At 48.5% G+C, this 20,961-nt stretch overlaps 1 protein-coding gene across 5 annotated transcripts in view; it reads right to left on the reverse strand.

Annotated features, from left to right (window-relative positions):
• Positions 1-253: 253 nt before the first annotated feature.
• The window catches only part of LOC144934084 (bifunctional heparan sulfate N-deacetylase/N-sulfotransferase 2-like), a 171,751-nt gene continuing 151,043 nt past the window's right edge, over positions 254-20,961 (reverse strand). For all 5 annotated transcript variants that reach the window (XM_078859458.1, XM_078859457.1, XM_078859461.1 and 2 more), the window contains exons 13-19: positions 18,450-18,546; positions 17,604-17,727; positions 15,887-16,061; positions 9,118-9,288; positions 4,774-4,883; positions 2,980-3,103; positions 254-668 (exon numbers count right to left, since the gene is read on the reverse strand). In XM_078859458.1, the coding sequence (XP_078715584.1) occupies positions 543-668; positions 2,980-3,103; positions 4,774-4,883; positions 9,118-9,288; positions 15,887-16,061; positions 17,604-17,727; positions 18,450-18,546 (927 nt within the window). In that variant the 3' untranslated portion in view covers positions 254-542. The remainder of the gene's footprint in view (positions 669-2,979; positions 3,104-4,773; positions 4,884-9,117; positions 9,289-15,886; positions 16,062-17,603; positions 17,728-18,449; positions 18,547-20,961) is intronic.

The raw sequence follows: 20,961 nt of genomic DNA on the forward strand, positions 1-20,961 counted from the left end.
TTATGCTCCTGATTTATAGCTGCTTGCTTGTAATTCTTTTGTAGTTGATTTTTCATAACAAGTTTGTACAGGTATGCGACATTCTTCTTAAGGGCTCTGAATCAAATTAGACAACACTTTCGAAAACACAAGCAATTTTTAAAAAACTTCTGCATCATCACCTTCTTTTGAACGTGTTAATTAATTTCACCTTTTTTTTTTTACAAGCAAGAGGCTCGCGCTTTTGTTGATGTTCAGTGATGCAGGAGTTCGGGAGAGAAGAGAGAGGAGGAGGACTGGGGACTTCTGGCTCTGGAAATAAAAACAACTCTGAGTCCCATCACGGCATTGCAAGTGCATACACAATGTACTCTCTCAGCTTGCTTGTGAAGCGTTCGAGCCAGGGCTATGGTTAGTCTGGCAAAGGGAAGAAAGCAATGGGAGGAATCGTAGCTCATCCTGCGGGGTAACCGGTGATTGGACGCATCTTGGTAGCCCGAAGGTAATGCACTGCACGACACGTTGGTGGAACCTCGTAGCAGCATGGCGGAGCTTGGCAGTCGTCAGCGAGGCCGGGTGGTGAAGAGCTCCTCGCGAAGCCACAGCGGCAACGGCTGCCCGAGGCGGTTCAGCACCTTGGACAGCTCCACATTGTGCTCCCGGTAGTACTCGGCTAAGAATTCCCGTGCCTACGCGAGATGACAGCGCCATCATAATCATCATCACCATTACTGCTCTCAACACCAGCACTAATACCACCATCATCGTCATCATTACCACTGTCGCTGCATGAATACTGCTGCCACCACCATTACCACCATCATTGTTAGCAATCATCAGCATCAGCAGCATCATCAGTTTACAAACACCACCGACAACCATGACCACCACCAAGCCTACCGCCAATATCACTATCATTGCTCAATCCATACAGCCGCCAATCCTGCCCACACCACCACAATTATCATCAACAGCACCAGCATGGTCATCACCCTCATCGTCATCATCATCACTCGATCAATATAGCCGCTGCTGTCAACACAATAATTAACACAATTATCAACATCACCTGCATCGTCATTATCATCACCCTAATCATCAATCATCACCGCACTACTTAGAAAACAAATCTTAAGACATCTTAATAAGATGACACTGGCGCAGGTAGGCGTGAGGTCGCACGCTCAGTAGGCCAGGGTGGGTGGGTGGGTATGTGGGTGGGTGGGTTGGTGGGTGAGTATGTGGGTGGGTGGGTTGGTGGGTGAGTGGGTTGGTGGGTGGGTATGTGGGTGGGTGGGTTGGTGGGTGAGTGGGTTGGTGGGTGGGTATGTGGGTGGGTGGGCGGGTGGGTGGGTGGGTATGTGGGTGGGTATGTGGGTGGGTGGGTATGTGGGTGGGTGGGTTGGTGGGTGAGTGGGTTGGGTTGGTGGGTATGTGGGTGGGTGGGTGGGTGGGCGTGCGGGCGGGTGTGTGGGCCGGTGGGTGGGTATGTGGGTATGTGGGTGGGTGGGTTGGTGGGTGAGTGGGTTGGGTTGGTGGGTGGGTATGTGGGTGGGTATGTGGGTGGGTGGGTGGGCGGGCGGGCGGGCGGGTGGGTGGGCGGGTGGGTGGGTATGTGGGTGGGTGGGTTGGTGGGTGAGTGGGTTGGGTTGGTGGGTGGGTATGTGGGTGGGTGGGCGGGTGGGCGGGCGGGCGGGCGGGTGGGTGGGCGGGTGGGTTGGTGGATGGGTATGTGGGTGGGTGGGTTGGTGGGTGAGTGGATTGGTGGGTGGGTATGTGGGTGGGTGAGTGGGCGGGCGGGCGGGCGGGTGGGTGGGCGGGTGGGTTGGTGGGTGGGTATGTAGGTGGGTGGGTATGTGGGTGGGTGGGTTGGTGGGTGGGTGGGTGGGTTGGTGGGTGGGTGGGTGGGTGAGTGGGTGGGTGGGTGGGTGAGTGGGTGGGTGGATGGGTGGGTGGGGGGGTGGGTGGGTGGGTGGGTGGGTGGGTTGGTGGGTGGGTGGGTGGGTGAGTGGGTGGGTGGGTGGGTGGGTGGGTGGGTTGGTGGGTGGGTGGGTGGGTGAGTGGGTGGGTGGATGGGTGGGTGGGGGGGTGGGTGGGTGGGTGGGGAGGCAGGGAGCTGCGCTGTGTCGAGATGGCTGTCAAGGGGATGGAGAATGAATTAATGAATTCCAACAATGGGAGCAGATCGCCCGACAAATAAAGTGCCTGCATCTGTGCCGCTTCATTTCGACGCAGCCACGATGCATTGATTAATCATTATCATCGAGTGTTTACATTCGCGATACGTGCATGGAAAATCGTGCACGATAATTGGCTGTGTTGTATTCAAAATTCATTAAACGTGTTCGTTAAATTGACCTCTGCAGCTACGAGAGTGGCTAAAATTATTCCGTGAGCCAGAGCAGAAATGTATACCACCAAAGGTATCAAACCTTTAGCAGTGCTGATTGATTTATACGGCTAATACGAGTGATTACCTGATGATTATCACGTTATTCAGTTATTTGTTACATCAACTTATGCCACCTCAGGTGGTACCGACAAAATAAAATATCTAGCCTGGGTTCTTCGACCTTTGATTAGCATGTTGGCTATGCATGCTGCGAAATAAGTTAAAATACATTAATATGTGGACTACAATCACACCACCATGTGAAACAAAATAATAAATTATTGAATACCATTGCAATCATAACTATTCAAATCGTAACAATTATGAGGGGGGGGGGGGGTGATTCTGCTATGCCTATTTTATTGTGAACATGCGAGAATGTGGTGGAGCGCTTGGGAGGCGTAGGGGTTGGTGGATCGAAAAGAGATTACAATTCAAATCCCCAAGACCACTGGGCCGTGAGCTACAGCAAGCCAATTCATGAATCTGTGCATACCTTGAACTGTTATCACCCCCTTATATGCATGGACACACAATGAACAAATTACACTCAGCATTCACGTTGGGTCCAGCCCCTTGGCCTGCTCAGTGAGACTCCGCAGCCTCACCTGTGGCTCCATGTCGGGGTACTTCCTTCCCTTGCTCTTGCCCAGGCACTTGGGTTTCCCACCTCCCTCGCTCGCCACGCCAGCCACACCCGCGACACACCAGAACCCCTTGTGCTCGTCAAACCTGAGCCCCCAGAAGCAACCGGGAGGAAATAAAAACAACACAAAAGACAAAACGATGAATTACGAACACTTTTCAACGAATGATTGATGAGATCGATTAGTTTTAGTTCAGCAGGAAGAGCCCGATGAACTGCTAGGCTCTATTTCATGGGTGTCCTGAAACGGTACAGATGTAACACAGTTCAGATCTTAGTTACACAAAGAGGTTCAAAGGTTCAAAGCGTCCATGCCTTAACTCTGTCAGGCCATCTGTCCATCTGTGCTTCCGTCCATTTGCCTGCCAATAACGGGGGTCATAGCTATTCTCGTGAAGATTATAATCCAATATGTTGTGTTGCTATTCCTGACTTAGCAAATAAAAAATGGGTCAAAGTGATCGAACGGTTAATGCCCAGAACTTGGAGACAGAATCGCGGAGGAAATAGTATTATTATTTGCAAACAAGCAAACACATCTTGCTCTGATGGCTACGCGTTGGCTTCCATACAAGCTAATTAAAGACAAACGCAATTGTTGGACAGCGTTACATGAACCCACACATATGCATAATTATATCTTTTTTTCAAACGCATCAGATTGAGTCGTGATTTTCACCACGCTCAAAAGAGCATGTGCCGGCATTCAATTCCATCCGTGACCCAGAGATAGTGGTTGGAAATTCCCATTATTATGCCGAGGACATGTTATCAATAAGACAACTGTTGACATTAAACAAAGTGGTACTCAATTTGTGGTCGACCCTGGAGAGGAGGATGATGATGATCATGATGATGTATTGCATCGACCCCTGGTCAAGTTATAAATCTGCAACCTTGCCATTGTGATTCAAGAGCTCTGGTGCAGTGCCACGCTCATCATTATTATTATCGCCATCATCATCATGATAAGTTAGTCTACTTCTCATGTTTAATTTTAAATGTTACTATAAAAGTAAAATTATATCAATATGGCCCGTTGCAATGTATATGGCAATAATGTAATTATCTTTATCGAACCTCAATAGCATATTCATACAAGCTTTCACCAATTTCTATAGTCGACGGCTCCTCACTAATATCGGACACAGCCACGTGTCCATGGCCGGAGCTCCGTGGTGCCTGGTCATGGAGCTCCACAATGGAGCTCAATGCCCAGAGTTCCACAATGGGAGTTCCATCATAGGTGCTCCATAATGGAGCTCCATGCTCAGAGTTCCACAATGGGAGTTCCATTATAGGTGATCCACAATGGAGCTCCATGCCCAGAGTTCCACAGCGAGAGTTCCATTATAGGTGCTCCACAATGGAGCTCCATGCTCAGAGTTCCACAATGGGAGGTCCATTATAGGTGCTCCACAATGGAGCTCCATGCTCAGAGTTCCACAATGGGAGTTCCATTGTAGGTGCTCCACAATGGAGCTCCATGCCCAGAGTTCCACAGCGGGAGTTCCATGATAGGTGCTCCACAATGGAGCTCCATGACCAGAGTTCCACAACGGGAGGTCCATTATAGGTGCTCCACAATGGAGCTCCATGCCAAAAGTTCAAAATGTAAGCTCCACAATGGGTCATCCACAATCAAGCTCAATATGACCAAGACCTCCTTATCCGCAGCTTCACCACAGGAGCTCCACGGTGAGAAGATTCACAGTGGAATCTCTTTAATGGGAGAGCTCCACCATGCGAGGCGTACGTGAGGGCGTTGGCAAAGTTGAAGTGCGGGGAGAGCCCCAGGAAGCGCTGCACGGAGTCGAGCACCACGGCCGGGTTGCTCCGAAATTGCTGTCCGTCGACGATCAGCAGCTGCAACGACAACAGCACCACCGTACTCATCAAGCGACCGAGCAGACGGGCCGGTTGGCCCATTGTGATTGTGAGAGTTGGGCAAGTGGGTACCCAGTACCTTCTGGATCGAGTGGTGTGTCTAGTGGGTCCGGTGTTGCGTTGTGATTCTCGTTTGAGGATGGCTACACACTCTGGCGTGGGTTTTCCCGTCTCAGGCGCTGATGTGTGCACGTGGATGTGATTGGAATTGTGACGGCAGTGGCTTCCTCATCATTAGCGTGTTCTGACACGCATACCCCAAGACTTACATTGAAACACACAGACCCATATCGAGACTCATAGATTCACACAAATAACTACAGATTCACACAGAGGCCCACTGAGTAACTGGGAGTGCTGCCAGTGGCTTCATCATCTACGCAGCTTCCCTGGAGAACCAGTCTACCCAGCACTGGTGCAGCGTCATCATAAGCAATCTACCGATTTAAAAACGTATCCACTCTACCTCCATGGCTCTCTGTGATGTGAATAAGGGCCACCTCCGATTTGCAAGGTTGGTTACGTACGGTGCGTAAGAAGTTCAACATATATACATAATCTATTGACAAATTAGTTGAGTTTAATTAACTCAATCATCATCAAGCATCAGCACCGCAAGCTGCCTGTATGCTTTAATCATCAAATACTCCACCTGCGCGGCGTATCTCCTGGAGGGACAAAAAAGCCTCCTCCTCCTCCACCTTTTAGCCGAGCACCAACAACTTAGGAGGAGCCTCAGCTCCGGCCACAATGGCGGGGAGCTGAGACCGGGGTGTTAATTGCGTCGAGTGCGGCGACGTTTGAACCGCCGGGCGCCTCGAGTGGCCGCTCGCCTGGCGGGGGGCGGCTCGGCACCCTTCCTGGTTTATTCCGCTTCTCTCGCTGCGCGTCACGACGGGGGAGGGTCGCCTTCTCATTCCCTAATTTGGACGTGACTTTGGAAACGTGCGGGAATCACTACGAGCGGGGGACCAATGACTGTGAATGGGGCCCGGCTCGGGATGAAAACCGCACGCGTGCACGGCCCGTGGAGACTCCCAAGGCGAGGTTTTAAAACCCGCGCACGTAACCCACGCGCACACGCGTTTTTGTTGAGTTTTTAAAGCGCGGTGCGTTCCGTCCAAGCCCAGGTCTTTTGACATTGCTGACATGGCCTTGTTTCTACCGCGCTTAATGGTGGTATGGGGGGGGAGGTTGGCGGCGCACACGCGTGCGTGATTCCTAGCACCTCGCGCGGACTGGATCTCGCCACTCCTGGCCGAGGACACTCGCGGTCATTAGCGAAACGAGCCACTCATGAAGCTTTGTTCGTTACACGCGCGCGCGTATTTATGTACGGACGGACACACATTCACACATGCCGTTATCTATGTTGGTAAGTGCAGACGCATAGGTCAATGTGTACATATTTACTCCCCGCCGCATGCAGATGCAAAAAATAGCAGCATTGACACACACACAGGTCAGCATGTACCGGCAAATACAAGCATATAAACTTGACACCTTTCTCAGGGTGCTCCGGTTGCTTCTCAGATGTACACTCATTGTCTGAAAACATCTCCACATTTAGAGGACCACAGAGCTTAGGCAATTGTGGGGGCCGACTCACCGCCTTGTTGCTGCTTCCCTGCTTGTCTATGCGTCCTCCTCGCGCCTCCATGCATTACAAATTATAAAGCGTTGCGAGCTACCAATTGCATGAATGTTGCTGTATAAAACTAAACATCATTGTCATTATTATTATTTATGACTGCACTGACATACACACAGGTAAGCACGTACCCATGAACGTGATTTAGGAGCCTCATAATATTTTTTCCTATCTCTAAATGTTTTGCACTCTGTCTCCCCATTCCTGTGTCTCACTCCCTGTCTCCAACTGTCTCAGCATTGATCTCTGTGTTGTCTCTGTCTCTCTTGCTGTATCTGTCTGTCTCTCTGTGTCTCTCAGTGTGTCTCTCTCCATGTCTCACTCTCGATCTCTGTTTGTCTCTCCTTGTAACTGTCTATCTCTCTCCACGTCCCTGTTCGTCTCTGTGTCTTAGTGTTGCCTATCTCTATACATGTATCTCTCTATGTGTCTCTCCCTGCATCCATCTCTGTGTCTGTGTTTGTCTCTCGGGGCTTTTTGTTAAATCAACAATGGGGCTCCGATTAGTAGTGAATTGGTTCTGCACATACACACAGGCAAACGCGACCACACACACACGGATGAATGTAAGCTAAGAGGGCTGACATTTTAGGAAATGGCTCTTCATCACCCTTGTACAGGGTCTTGAGACGCCGTCGTATCCAGACGGTCTACACATCCAAGTTGTGTCGTGTTCATCGGAGCAGAAAAGAACGGCAATTGTCTCAAACACTCACCTCCGTTGAAATGTAGTTTTGGGGCCAACAGTGGTAAAGTGTTTCTGATGTTAGCAATTCTAATGTCAGTGCATACACAGTATTCACATAGACTAACAGAAGCTCATACACACACATAATCCACGTTTAACCTTGTAGACCAAAGATACAATTTCGATTAAAAAAATATATCACAAAATATGTTTGCTTTTTTGTAAATCCACTGCTGGATGAAAGCCTCCCGATGCTACATCAGTCGTGGGGTTTAATCTGACAGTGCCTCGCCAAGCTGGTCAGTGCCTGTCGGTCCAGGGGGAGGGGGGCCTGGTGCCAGTTCAGATATCATTCGAAATACATATTATAGCCATGGCTAGGAATTTAACTCAGGTTATGTTATCAAAATGCCCTCCACCTACTAAATCACATATCCACGTTTACACACATGCACACTCATGCATGTCTGCACGCAGACACAATGCAAAGATCCCTGTACATCCTTGACATACTTTGGGGAAAGTGCTGTTAGTAAGCACCTATGAAGGTCGGCACGGCACACAAGGTGGTGGGTAGCCATTCGTATGTCTGGTCGCCTTTGTCTCCCCAGTGGCGATGTTTACGCACTAAACCAGGTGCTCTCTCGACCAATAGGAGACCGAGGACAGTTTCAGATAATCATCACTGGTGTTGGCTGTGAGCGGGAACTGAAATTGGGTCGCCAGGTTCTTAGCTAAGCGCACTAACCGCTGCAACCCCACTCCTCAACAACAACAACCGCCATTCGCCCATAAATGGTGGTGACATCACCACAGCACTTGTGCCAAGCTAGGTGCACTTTGAGGCCGCGTGAAGTGTCGAAGACTCGCTGACAGGAGGTCACAGGACAGACCCAGGTGCCATTGATTGACCGCTGTGCCAGGCTCGGTGCAGGAGGAGGTCACGAGAAAGACCAAGGTGCCATGAGTTGACTGATATTACTTGAAGATGCACCAACTATGCGAACAGTAGCTTGTGGCTAGCCATCCAACAAAGCCGGTCACTGCATCGCGCTTCCAAATGCGCTTCTGCAGTCGTCTGGAGCGCTCTTCCTCCAGATCTTAGAAACCCTCTGGAGCTATGCATTTTTAAGTCAGAATTGAAAACGAATTCCTTTAGAACTTGTGTTTCGTTTGTTGTCCTTTCCCCACATCTCCGATTAGCGTGGTTGGCTACATAACGATGCAAAGAAGTTCAACATACACACATACATACGACTTGCTGTTTTTAGCCACTCGGTAATCTGCTCGTTGTTGTGAGAATTGCTCCTCTGCCCTCCTCTGTTGTTGGAGGGAGACTGCCTCCAACTATCCCGTAGTATCCTTCACAAGCCTCCTCCATAGAGGCCAATTTTGACACCGCTGGCACGAGTCATCGGCAAGTCCACTCAGCTCCACATCCTCCTGTACCACATATCAGTCCATCTCTTCTCCAGCCCATGTCGCGTTTAGTCCCCTCGAACCAGTTGAACAAACCTGCTTGGACATGTGGTGGCCGGCATGTGGGCTACGTGGCCTAGCCAATGTGGCCTCACCTGCCAGAGGAGCTCACCAAATGGGGAATGTTTGAAACCGGTGCAGATACTCCTCCTTCAGAGGGGTCCACGTTTCACAAGAGTAGAAAAGGGAGGACACAACTAGTGCCGAGAAGACCCGAAGCTTCACGTGGAGCGACAGGCCAGGAGGCTTTCACACAGTTTTATGCAGCTGATGAGAATAAAATTGTCACTGGTGTTGGCTGTGAGCGGGAATCGAACTCGGGTCCCCGGGGTCATAGCGCAGAGCGCTAACCGCTGCACCACCGCTCACACACACAGTGACAGGAGGGCACACACCTGCCCAGGTGGGTAGAGGGAGAGCCACTTGTCGGCATGGCTGCTGTAGAGGCCGGGCTGCAGGCAGCGCCCCTGCAGGACGCGCAGAGGGAAGGGCGAGTCGGGCCCGGCAGACACCACCTCCACAAACGAGTGGTTCAGCGCCGCCACGTCCCCGTGCACGCGCTGGTGCTGCACGCGCGCACGGACATACACGCACGGACTCGCATGAACACCACACGTGCACGTACCCACCTACACATACTTGAACACACGCATGCCCTAAACATTACAAAGGCAACGATCTCCCGCATAGTGAGCACTTGTGAAGGCCGGCACGGCACACGAGGGGGTGGGTGGCCAGCATCACACTCAGCGGCCTTTGTCCCCCTAGTAGTGATGTTTAGACAATTGCACCAATTACTCATTATAAGGCTGAGTCGACCTAGGGGAGGCCGACGAATGGTTCAGATATTCGTCACCGATGTTGTTCATGAGCGAGAATCAGACACGGGTCACTCGATTCGTAGCTCAGTGTGTTAACCACTACACCACAGCTCCCTACACGCACACATCCACACGCACACATCCACACGCACGGCTTTGCTTTGCTTTTGTTTAATTTACTTCGTGTGCGCTTTTCCAAGCAATTAACAACTTTTTCCGCATGAGAAGTTTAATTCCTTTACAAATAATAACAATAATGAGCTCTGCTTTTTGTGATGTGGAAAAAAAGTTCAGTAATTAATTACACGTCTAGATGGTTACAGTATCAACAAAATATATTTTTTTAAACTGCATATCGCTCCAGAGATGGGGGGACAATCCACACACGTCTATTTGACTCCACATATCTTCGTTACCTTAATTTTAGTCTTTTACTTCCATTTGTTTTATTCATTTATGCAGGCCAGGGCCTATTAATTACGTAAGTAATTAATTTATGTTATTCATTAATTCATCGGTTCATCTCGGCTCTCATGCCACCTAACGTTGGCCTAATCCACTTTGGCTTTTGCCTGTAATGAATTCTGCCGTTTAAGTACCGATCCATTCATTACAACGGACGTTTATTGATTTATTCCCTAAATTATTCATTTTTCACCATCATCAGCATCGCCAAACATGCACCGCCTAATGACAGTCATAATGAGATGCATCAGTGTTGCACGCTCGGTCCATCCGTCACGTCGTTCCGCGCGTGCTACGTCACAACGCAGCGGCGCAGTCGTGGACGCACGACCCCGCCTCGCCTCGCGACTGCGGCTCCCATCGCCAACGCTGTCGGGATGCGTCCGCGCGCGCGCACGCGTGCGTGTACGTGCCTTTGTGTGGCCGTGCACAGCAGACTTAACGTCAATCTGCCGCGTGTGTGGTGGTGGAGCGTTTGTTTTGTGGTCGCTACGTTTGGTAGAACAGAAGCATACGGAATCGTGTTGCAGTTGTTATCTGGACGATGTTTGGACTCGATATTATCTGCCCAGTAAACATGCAACGTTGCGCTAACGACGGGTATGTGGTTGGATCCGTTGGACCAACGTTGACTCAACGCTGGGCCGACGTTCCATGTTCACTCGGTGAACACTCTTCTTCTTGGTTCTTTCGGTAAAGTCACGTAGAAGGGAAGTAATAAAATAATAAAAATAAAACATAATAAAATAAAATAATTCTCACGACGTTTCGGCTACAACGCAAGCAGCCGTCTTCAGGTGAAGAATGAGACACTGCCAAGCTAGGAGCTTATATATAAGCTGGGTTGGAGGTGGAAGAAGAGCGCCTTAACAAAAAGAATGTGCATATCAAGAGGAATTTGCACATTCTTTTTGTTAAGGCGCTCTTCTTCCACCTCCAACCCAGCTTATATATAAGCTCCTAGCTTGGCAGTGTCTCATTCTTCACCTGAAGACGGCTGCTTGCGTTGTAGCCGAAACGTCGTGAGAATTATTTTTTTATGTTTTATTTGTATTATTTTATTACTTCCCTTCTACGTGACTTTACCGAAAGAACCAAGAAGATGAATCCCTGCAGTCACGAAAGCTTTAAATCGAAATCGGTGAACACTGTGTAGGCATCCGAATGGGAGGTATCGATGTCACAGGCCTCTTGTCAATCCGCTGCTGGATGATGAGAGGCTCCGCGCGGCCGGTGATATCACCTCGCGGTCGCGCATTTGCTGCTCATAACAGAGGTTGACAGTCAGAATCCATTGGCTGCCTGATTACCACTGCAGGCGTAACAATTTTTAAATCACGAAGCGCCATCAGCTTCACAGTGGACGTCATTCACAAGAGAAGGATATTGCATGGCGGCATCGGGACAAATGTTAAGTGGCATCCACAGATCTCATCGGATATCGGAAGCTCAGAGGTTCTGTCCAAACATGGATTCGTTGAGTTTGGGTGATCGACTACCACGCTTATAACGGTTTAAGGAGAAACAAATATATAGCAAATATATAACAGGCGACGTTTCGAGTAATGGACATTTTTTTCTAGCACGCAAAAGTATGATTTTCATGTCATGAAGAAGGGACATGTCCCAAAACGTCGTCTATAATATATATTTTATATAATTATTTTCAGGAGGCATTATTGATGAATGTGTTGATTGTTGTTGTTAATTGTGCTTCTGACACCACTACCAATTAACAGTAGCAGTGTCACCAAATAATGTGCATGTTAGAGGCTGCTGCGGAGCTACGTTATGGGCAACACTCTTTTATTGTGCTGTACTTCGATGCCCTCAAGTCTTTGCTACCCACCTTCTCCAACCCGCACTGACCAGCGCAGTAAAATATGAATCGACTAAGTTTGAGTTCGGTGACGTGCGAGCACAGTGGTGTGTGCACTGACGATGTGAACCCAGTGGCTTGAGACAAGATTGCCAACCACAGCCAACATCGGTGGCCGTTAATACCTGAACCGATCCAAGCTTCGGCCGATGCTTCTCCGGCCCACACTGACTCGTGTGGTGAAGTGTGATCATATCGCCACCACAATGCGCACAGCATCAGGGAAGCCTTCATCAGATGCCAGTTTTCCGAAGTTTGACAGAGATGGACGCGGCAGCCGAGGAGGATGCTAAAGAAGCGCACCTATTCACCCACTGTGCCCTGTTTACATTTTCCTCTGGAAATGTCGTGCCCTCTTAGCGCGATAATTAGTGGAGTTAGCAGCTGACAAAGCCCCGGAGTCAATTATCTCCCCGGTTTTTTGGTTCAGCTGATGCAGGCGAGAAAGCTGCTGATAATTGCACTGCTCGCACCCCCTCCCAACTCCTCCTCAAGCGAAGGGAGTGGTGGGTGGTGGTGGTGGGTGGTGGTGGTGCTGGGGGAGGGAGACGGAGGGGGTGACAGAGCGAGACGACGCCCGACAGATGCCAGGGGAGGGGCTCTGGACGTCACCGAGTCGTTTTGATCGCCGCCGCACGACAAACGCATCGCGTAGCTGTTAGAATTTCTTAATAAATAATGGCTTATACACATTTTTTTCTAAAGTTAACAAAAGTTTAAAACATTTCAGAGATTATGTATGTTCAAACATTCCGTACAAACCAGAGCTGCATCCAATAAGGTTCATGGGAACGCTTTGGATGAAGTCTCGGAGTGTCAAGTGTCGAGGGAGGCCCATGAAGGCCGTTCTTTGGGGGCACCGCATCTGGCTATGCCACCCCTCCCCCTTCCCCTTCCAAGGGTGGCAAAACAACACGGACGAGGCGCAGTGAGGCCGGCGACTGAAGGGAAGAACTAAAGCCAGACGACGGTCGTGATCAGTGGCGGCTCCTGCAAAATCTCTCAGGGGGGGCAAATGTCTGGATGATTGATAAGGATAAGGTCCGCCCATGCAATGGATAAATTAACAGCTTAAGCATGTAAAGGCAACTTCACTTCTTTAATATTAATGAAAAATAAAGTGACTCTTACAATACATCTTGTTTGTTTCTATACTCACTATTAAAACAAACCACTCAAGTTTCTTTTATTAAAGATTCCACTAGGTGGCGACAAATGATATTGTTGGATGAAACGTGCTTACGTATGATGACGTAAGCACGTATGATGACGTAAGCACGTTAGGGCGAGCCCTCCCGGAAGCCATAGAGAATGCATTGCAGCGCCCCCGTTCGAAAAAAAACATCTTTGAATGTAAGTCTATGGGACCACTCGGGGCGATTCTAAGCCGGAGGGAAATCGCCCAAAAAGAGGCGGTACTCCACAGAACGTAGCATGACGCCGATTGGACTATATCCAGAGGCACAGTGACGGCTAGCGTGACTCTGTGGTTGAATGACATTGGTGGTGTGTCGCCCAATCGCCCTAATGAAGAAACTGCCCCTGGTCGTGATGATGCTCTGAGACTAACGACTGGCAGGGTGATGGAAGAGATGGCGAGGTGTGGGCGCATCAACAGCATTTGGTGATCCATGGATCTTGTTGCCTGTGCTAAAGTTGGGCGGCGAGGAAGTAGAGGTGGGAGGGGAGGCAGCTCTCACAAACGCCGACATTGTTCTCGCTTTCACACAGCCCGGGACATGTGGCAATGGTGTTTCAACAATTGTCAGAACAACAGGCCCTGTCAAGAAATGTCACCCTTAGCTTAACGATTCAATGTACCCTCCAATGGGCTGAGATATTCCCACGGCACACAGTACTTAATTAGCACTAATTGGCAATGATTGCCTTTGATTGCGCGGTGGATTTAACTCCTTCTCAACAAAGCACGGGCTTCAAATTGAAGGATCTCACAGACACCTTTTGTAAGAAAAAGAGGTCATCTATGGAATTGCCAAGATAATTTAATTTTAATTAACAAAACATATTTCTTTATAGCGACGTGCAACTTGCTGGGAACGGCGTCTCTTTTGCAAGACAGAGAGTGCGTCTGACGATTGTCCGCTTCCCCAAGTCAATAAATGTTGTTTCAAAACACAGGGCACTGGTGCCCTGCGAGCACTGTGACAGACGCATGAGGAAAACCACACACGATGGCTGAACTGGCGACCGAGTCTCTCGAAGGGATGGCGACGACATCACCATCGCTCGTCCCCTCGATGCACTCTCCCACATCTACTCCTCTCATCTCACTCTACTCTCCTCCACGCACTCTCTGCACCAACAATAAAGGCTTTCTGTTGAACACCCCAGCCAAGCTCAGTGGGAAGTTGCTAGTTCTCCACTGCTGCCCCCGTAGTTTGGAATTCCCTTTACCCCAGCCACCCATGCTGTCGACTGCCTATCCTTGATCAAGTCCAGACTCAATTAATGTATTTCCTCTACCTATGATTGACCGCCCCTCTCTCTACAAAATAATATATTCACTTTTGACGTACTGCATGTTGAGATGCAGTCATATTTAGATGCTACCTAATACTTATTTACCCTAGAATGCCAACAACAATTTATTTGAATGTTTTTAATGACGGAATGAAACCGGAGAACCTAGAGGAAACTCATGCAGACCAGGGGGGAGAACTTACAAACGTCTCACAGAAATGTGACCGAGTCAGGTATCGAGCCCTTGCCGCGCGAGATGCACAACTCTTATCCCTGCGCCACCATCCTACCGCCCCACATGAATCCACACCGCGTTGTGAAGTAAAAGACCAGCTCGTCTCGCGCGGTACAGAGGTCCAGGCGTAGAGACGGCACGGAGACGTACTCAACGGGGGATACGTGCTCTAGTCCCACGTGGTGCCAGGCCTCAATGGGGGCTCCTCGGGTCACCGCAGACCATTGGGGATTTTAGGGACGAGGCGATTCTCTTCAGGCCAGATCGATGCGTCGGCTCTTAGAGATCAGCTCTTCACGTGCGGCGTGTTCACGCTTCGGCGACGACCGTCGCTCTTACTGACAGCCTGTTTTGCTGGTGCCAAGGATTGCGCCGGCCAATAACACACAGTGGGACATTTCCCGGTTTAAGTAGACGTGTTAGTCATACCAGCCTTAATAGGTGCTCGCAAACAGATATTGAAAAAGTAGAAAGAGTTGACTTAAAGCTTTCGTGACTGCAGGAACTCATATTCTTTGGGTCTTTCGGTAAAGCCACGTAGATAGAACAAATAATAAAAATTATAATAAATAATAACAATATTACGACGTTTCGATCGTAATACAAGCAATCGTCATCATGTGAAAAATATAGCGGGGTAGCTACTGAGAATATATGGTGGGAGCGCTACTCAGGCAGAAAGTTTTAAAGGTTAATTGGGTTGGGTGTAGCCCAAGGGTCAGTGGGCAGGGCTAGAGATGAAATTTACATGTAAATGTAAGATCAGAGAAATCTTGAAAAACGAAGCTGTGGGGGAGGCCATTGTATTGTGAGATATTAGCATGTAAATGTAAGAAATTTGCTTGTCAATGTAAAAAAAATGATTGTAAATGTAAGCTCGGAGAGAGCTCGGCAAGAGCCATTGCCACATGGAGGTGGAAAATGATGGCAAGCCACCATTTAGTAACACAGCTAACGGTGGCTGTGTTAGTGAATGTAACTCAGAGAGTTGAAAATAACTGCTAACATAGGTAGGTAGGGAGGGAACATCACAGCCAGTTATGACCATTGGGGGGGCGGGGGGGGGCTCAAACATGGACATATCAGTCTAGACCGATCCAATCCCATGTCGGGGTTTGGGGGAGGTGAAACATTAACCTGTCACTCTGGACCGATACATTTCATATCAGGAGGGAGGGGGGGCGAAACCGCCACACATGCCATTCGAAAACCGATCAAATTCTGCCTCTGATTGGGGGTGTGAAGCCGCGAGCTGCTCCGCACACGGGTCCAACCGCTCCCACCTGGAACCAGGAGTAGGCCCGCTCGGCCGGGTTGATCACGATGGCGATGAGACGAGCGCCGGGCAGCAGGGCGTGAGCGCGTCGAGGGGCGGCCTCCGAGTCAAAGTAGTTGGCGCTCTTGTCAAACAACTGCACCGTGCTGGCGTTTGCCATGGTTGGAAAGTGAGCCATGTACCTAAGGGAAGCGGAGGAGGAATATTTCAGTGGCGTAGCTATCGAGTGCGCAGGCGATGCAACTGCACTGGGGCAGCACGGGCCGGAGGAGTTCCATGGGGCAGGGCCACGAATATGGTAGATAATACATTGGAGAGGGGGCTTCATTCATTCCTTGCAACAAGGCCTACACCAACAACACAATGCCACTAGAATAATCATTATTATTATGATGATAACAATGCTTTGTGTCCAGCAAATCCCAACTGAGTCTCAAGACACATTTTCAGGAGGGTCCTGCTACACTGGAATGTTTTGCTTCACACAGGAGCAATCCCAGAGAAACCCCTTGGGAGGCCACATTCCAGCACAGGGCAGCAGCCTGAATTCGTTTGATATTGGAGGAAATCATGGCGTGAAATGTAAATCCTCTGACCAGGCGCAACTGGTAGTGATTTGAGGGTGAGAAGGTGACCGGCTGCTCTTGCGGCATTGGAAAAATGGTCGTCCATGGTGTGAATTCCTCCGAGCAGAGCCTCATTATAGCTAGATAACACTCAACACATTTGTCAACAACACAGAGGCCTAAAATAGAAAACGTATATAATAAGCGACGCTTCTGGCAATTGGAATTTCCTCACAGTGCACAGAGTAGCCAAAAGGGTAGAGTGGATAATAGTATGGAGATAGCACTTTATAAAGCTAAGAAGACATACATGTTCCATCCATTTCGATTTAAAGCTTTCGTGACTGCAGGGATTCATCTTCTTGGTTCTTTCGGTAAAGTCACGTGACTTTATCGAAAGAACCAAGAAGATGTTTCATCCACTTCTGGATAAAGGCCTCTCCATGCTATGCAGGTCGTGGGGACGACCTGACAATCCATCCCCACGCTGGTGGGTGTGGGTTGGTGAACGACAGGCGTGTAGAAGCACAGTACAACAGTAAAACATTTTCCTTGCCTGCAACACAGCTCCCGCAGCAGCCTACTTACACTTGCTGCATGCAGGGTGGCTGCCCATCCACGCACTATCCAGGCTTAATCCAGCTTAGCGTCCGCGATCGGGCAAGATTAGATGCATTGCGGGTGAATTGGTCATAGGCTCTACGAATGTACACATAGGTAGGTGCGTACATGCCGTGCATGCTGGCTGGCTGGTTGTGTGTAGGGGTGGTGTGTATGAAGAGTGGCCACCCTTCCCTCAAAACATCAATCAATTCAGGGGGTAAAGACAACCTGGATGTAATATCCAATACAGGCAGGAGCCACCTTTATGGGCATAAAGTGAACAACACACACACACATTTACACATCTCAAAAACCTGAATCCCACCGCACATCTCCTCTCGAAACAACCAAGGCCAAGCCGACGGGCGCACTAGGAAATCCCAGCGTTGGGCACGATAAATATAGAAGAGTTGATCTGTAATTCAGACTGAGCGCTTTCATCAGCTCGATTTGTAGGAGAAGGGGCGAAGGTCAGGGGGAAGATATGTTCCTCGTGTTTCATCCCGAGCTTGCCGAGGCAGGGGAGGACCCCTGTCGGGAGTGGGTCGGGCTCACCAGTCGAGGCCATGGTGGTAGTTATTGCCGTTGAAGAACTGCACCTCCTCGAAGGTGGTGGGACTAGGCAGGCTGGGGGCAACGGCCGGGTGCAGCGTCAGGAACGAGTGCAGCGCCGTGGTGCCTGCGCAGGGTGTGTTCAGGAGGGCGGGGAGGGGCAGGAATAAGCACGGTCAGTCACCATCACCACATCATTCCACAAGACCACCACCATCATCAAAATCAACTCCAATAACAATGCCACTGTTACCACCGACAGCCAACAAAACCGCATCCAAAAAGACCAAAACCATCAACAACGTGACAATGTTATCTACACAAACAACACCCACAGCATCATCAAGAAACACACCACGAGCATGATCACAAGCATTAGCAATTGCGACCGTTAATTACAATCACAATTTGCATTTGTGATGCATTAATGCATCTCACGACGCTGAGCAGAATTGGTGGCAATGTTGAATTTATTTCGTTCCCAGAGAGAGGCAGTGAGCGATAGATAGAGGAAAACAGGAGGCCTTAAGCTTGGACATGAATCACGAGAGGGGGGAAAATCACGAGACCCCGTGTTTTAATCACGCAGAAACGCTACATTGAGTCCGAAGACTATTTTTAGGAGGGTCCTGCATTGAGATGCTTGGCCAACACCAACAGACATGTCTTTAGCTATTAGATCCTGGAGGAAACCCATGCAAAACAAGGAGAGAACTTGCAAACTCCACGCGCAGAAAGGCGGTCGAGTCAGAAATCACACCCAGGGCAATCTTACTGTGCAACACAACTGTTGCCGCCACTGTGCCACCACCTGGTACGTATCAGCGCTGCATTTCAAGAAATACCAACCCGTCTTTTGCGGGCCCAGGATGAGGAATGTGGGAAGCCGATCGCAAGTCTTCTCTCTTGACCAGATATCCCTGTGTCGCTTGTCTTCGCACGGATTCTGCAAGGCATGTTCAGTGACTATGTAAACAAATGACACAAATAATAACAATCGTAGTGCTGTACATTAGAATATGGATTGAAGAACCGAAGGGTTTTATATATATATAACAACTTATATTATTAACGGACTAAAAAACTGTTTAATAATCTCAGATTTGTTGACGACATTTTGAGTATAAAGTACAATGGGAATGCAGGGCAGGAAATGTTTAAAAGTAACCAAAAAAAATCTGCCAAATTGGTCTCAGAATTAAATTACCAAAACAAAGGTCATGTTAAACAAGTTCGCTAAACAATAGCAGATATATTTCAGAGAAAGACAACTCCAAAACACAGGGGAATATCTATACCCAAGGGCAATTAATGAAAGTGGACCAAAATGATGAGATAGAGAGGTGGAGAAGAGCAGGATGGTTTTTTTTTCGTCAAAACAATTGTTCTTCATCATGAGCCCCATCACCCCGTTGTCTGAAAAGGGGAGTTTTCAATCAGTGCACAGTGCCTGCTATGACACGCATCGGAAACACGAACACTGACAAAGAAAAGTTGAAAAGTGTGGAAATAAAGGATGAAGAGATGTACAAAGGCAATTGCATTGAGGGACAAAAAGATGAACGTATGGATCAGGGAACAAATTAAAATTAAGATTCATGACGTGAGCGGCGAGCCCACTCTCTCCCCTGCTCTAAACCCAGATGCACAGTGTTTGAGATTGAAGCCCGCGGACTTTCTGTACCCCCCAACCCCTCGCATCACGGTTTGTGCTCTGTACCGGGCTCCGATTGAAATGCAAAATAAATACAAAATCATCACGTGAACTGTTATGGAAAGCAAGTGGGCTCGAGGGTGAATATTGACATTGGAATCGCAGTTCAAATGAAAGAATTCGCCCGAGAGTACGCCCGTCATGGAGATGGAATGACGAGATGAGAACGTAGAAAGTTAATCGCACAGCAAGGCACATGATATAAGAAATGACAAATGCCCCCCCCCCCCCCCCACCACGAAATGCAAGAGAACATGTGGCACGGTAACAAGTCATGAATTCATTTAATCTACTTTACTAGGTGGATGAGAACCCATTGCGACATCAGATTTCCTTTGCAAAAGGTGGCTCAGGTCAACAAGTGACAACCGAAAAACACACTTCACGCTTCACGGGTGAAGCATGAAGTGTGAGTGGTGCACTCTGCTCGGTGTGTAACGATTCACCCCCCACCGCAATTTGATGATGAATTGTCACAATTCAGGGTCACTCCATTAGCCTTAAATGTAACATTTGCATATCATTTTCATTCAAATTTGCATAGATCGTAATTCAATTCTTACATGCACGATTCGATGGATGTACCGTGAGCATAAGAATCAATTTTAGATGTGGCCGAGTGGCGCAGAGGTCACAGCGCTGAGCTGGTACCACTGCGATGTTGGGTTGTATGTATGCATGTATGTTGAACTTCTTTCACACCGTTTGTAGCCAACCATGCTAATCTGAGCAGCCAGTTGTGATTAAACTGGGCTCGCGAGTGCAACGAGTTGATGATCTTGGGGCGGTCACCAATTGGTTCTGCACTAACTTTCAGATTTGGGAAAATATACAGGGTGGGCCATATGTAACAACCTGATTTGAAATAGCGGTATTTTGTGTTAAATAATTTAGTTAACATTTGTTTGCAAAAATAAAGTTTACGATGAACTGGTATACACCTCAGCAGCCTACAAGAATAGTTGAAATTTAGTTGAAATTTATTTCAACTATTCTTATTTCAATACAGAGATACGATTGCAGATATTTTAAGACCCGAATGGCTCCAACTCGGCACCGTATTAGAGTGTTGATTTCCACATTTCTGGAATCAGGAACAACGGTGGATGAAAAGCGTTTGTTGGCAGACCTCAAACCAGTCAATCTCTGACTACTATTGAGCAAGTAAGTGAGAGTATCAATGAGAACCGCGAAACTTCGACAAGGAGACGCTCCGCTCAATTGGTGATCGCACGACGGTCGCTGCGGCGAATCTTGATACAGGGCTTGCATCTTAACTGAAAGCTTTCGTGACTGTAAGAATTAATATTCTTTGGGTCTTTCGGTAAAGTCACGTAGATAGGTTCAAAGAAAATGACAAAATGACAAAATAACAAAAAACTACGACGTTTCGATCGCAACACAAGCGGTCGTCATCGAAACGTCGTAGTTTTTGTAAATTTTTTGTTCTTTTTTTTTACCTATCTATGTAACTTACCGAAAGACCCCGAAAATATGAATTACTGCAGTCACGAAAGCTTTAAGTCAAGATTTAACAAACAACTCAACACGTTCGTCAATAACACTGTAGCCTTAAAAGGAAATAAATATACAACAGGTGACGTTTCAGGCAATGGCACTTATTCTTCATCGCACATAAACAAAAAG

This window comes from Lampetra fluviatilis, chromosome 9, assembly GCF_964198595.1.
Source record: "Lampetra fluviatilis chromosome 9, kcLamFluv1.1, whole genome shotgun sequence".
Lineage (NCBI taxonomy): Eukaryota > Metazoa > Chordata > Hyperoartia > Petromyzontiformes > Petromyzontidae > Lampetra > Lampetra fluviatilis.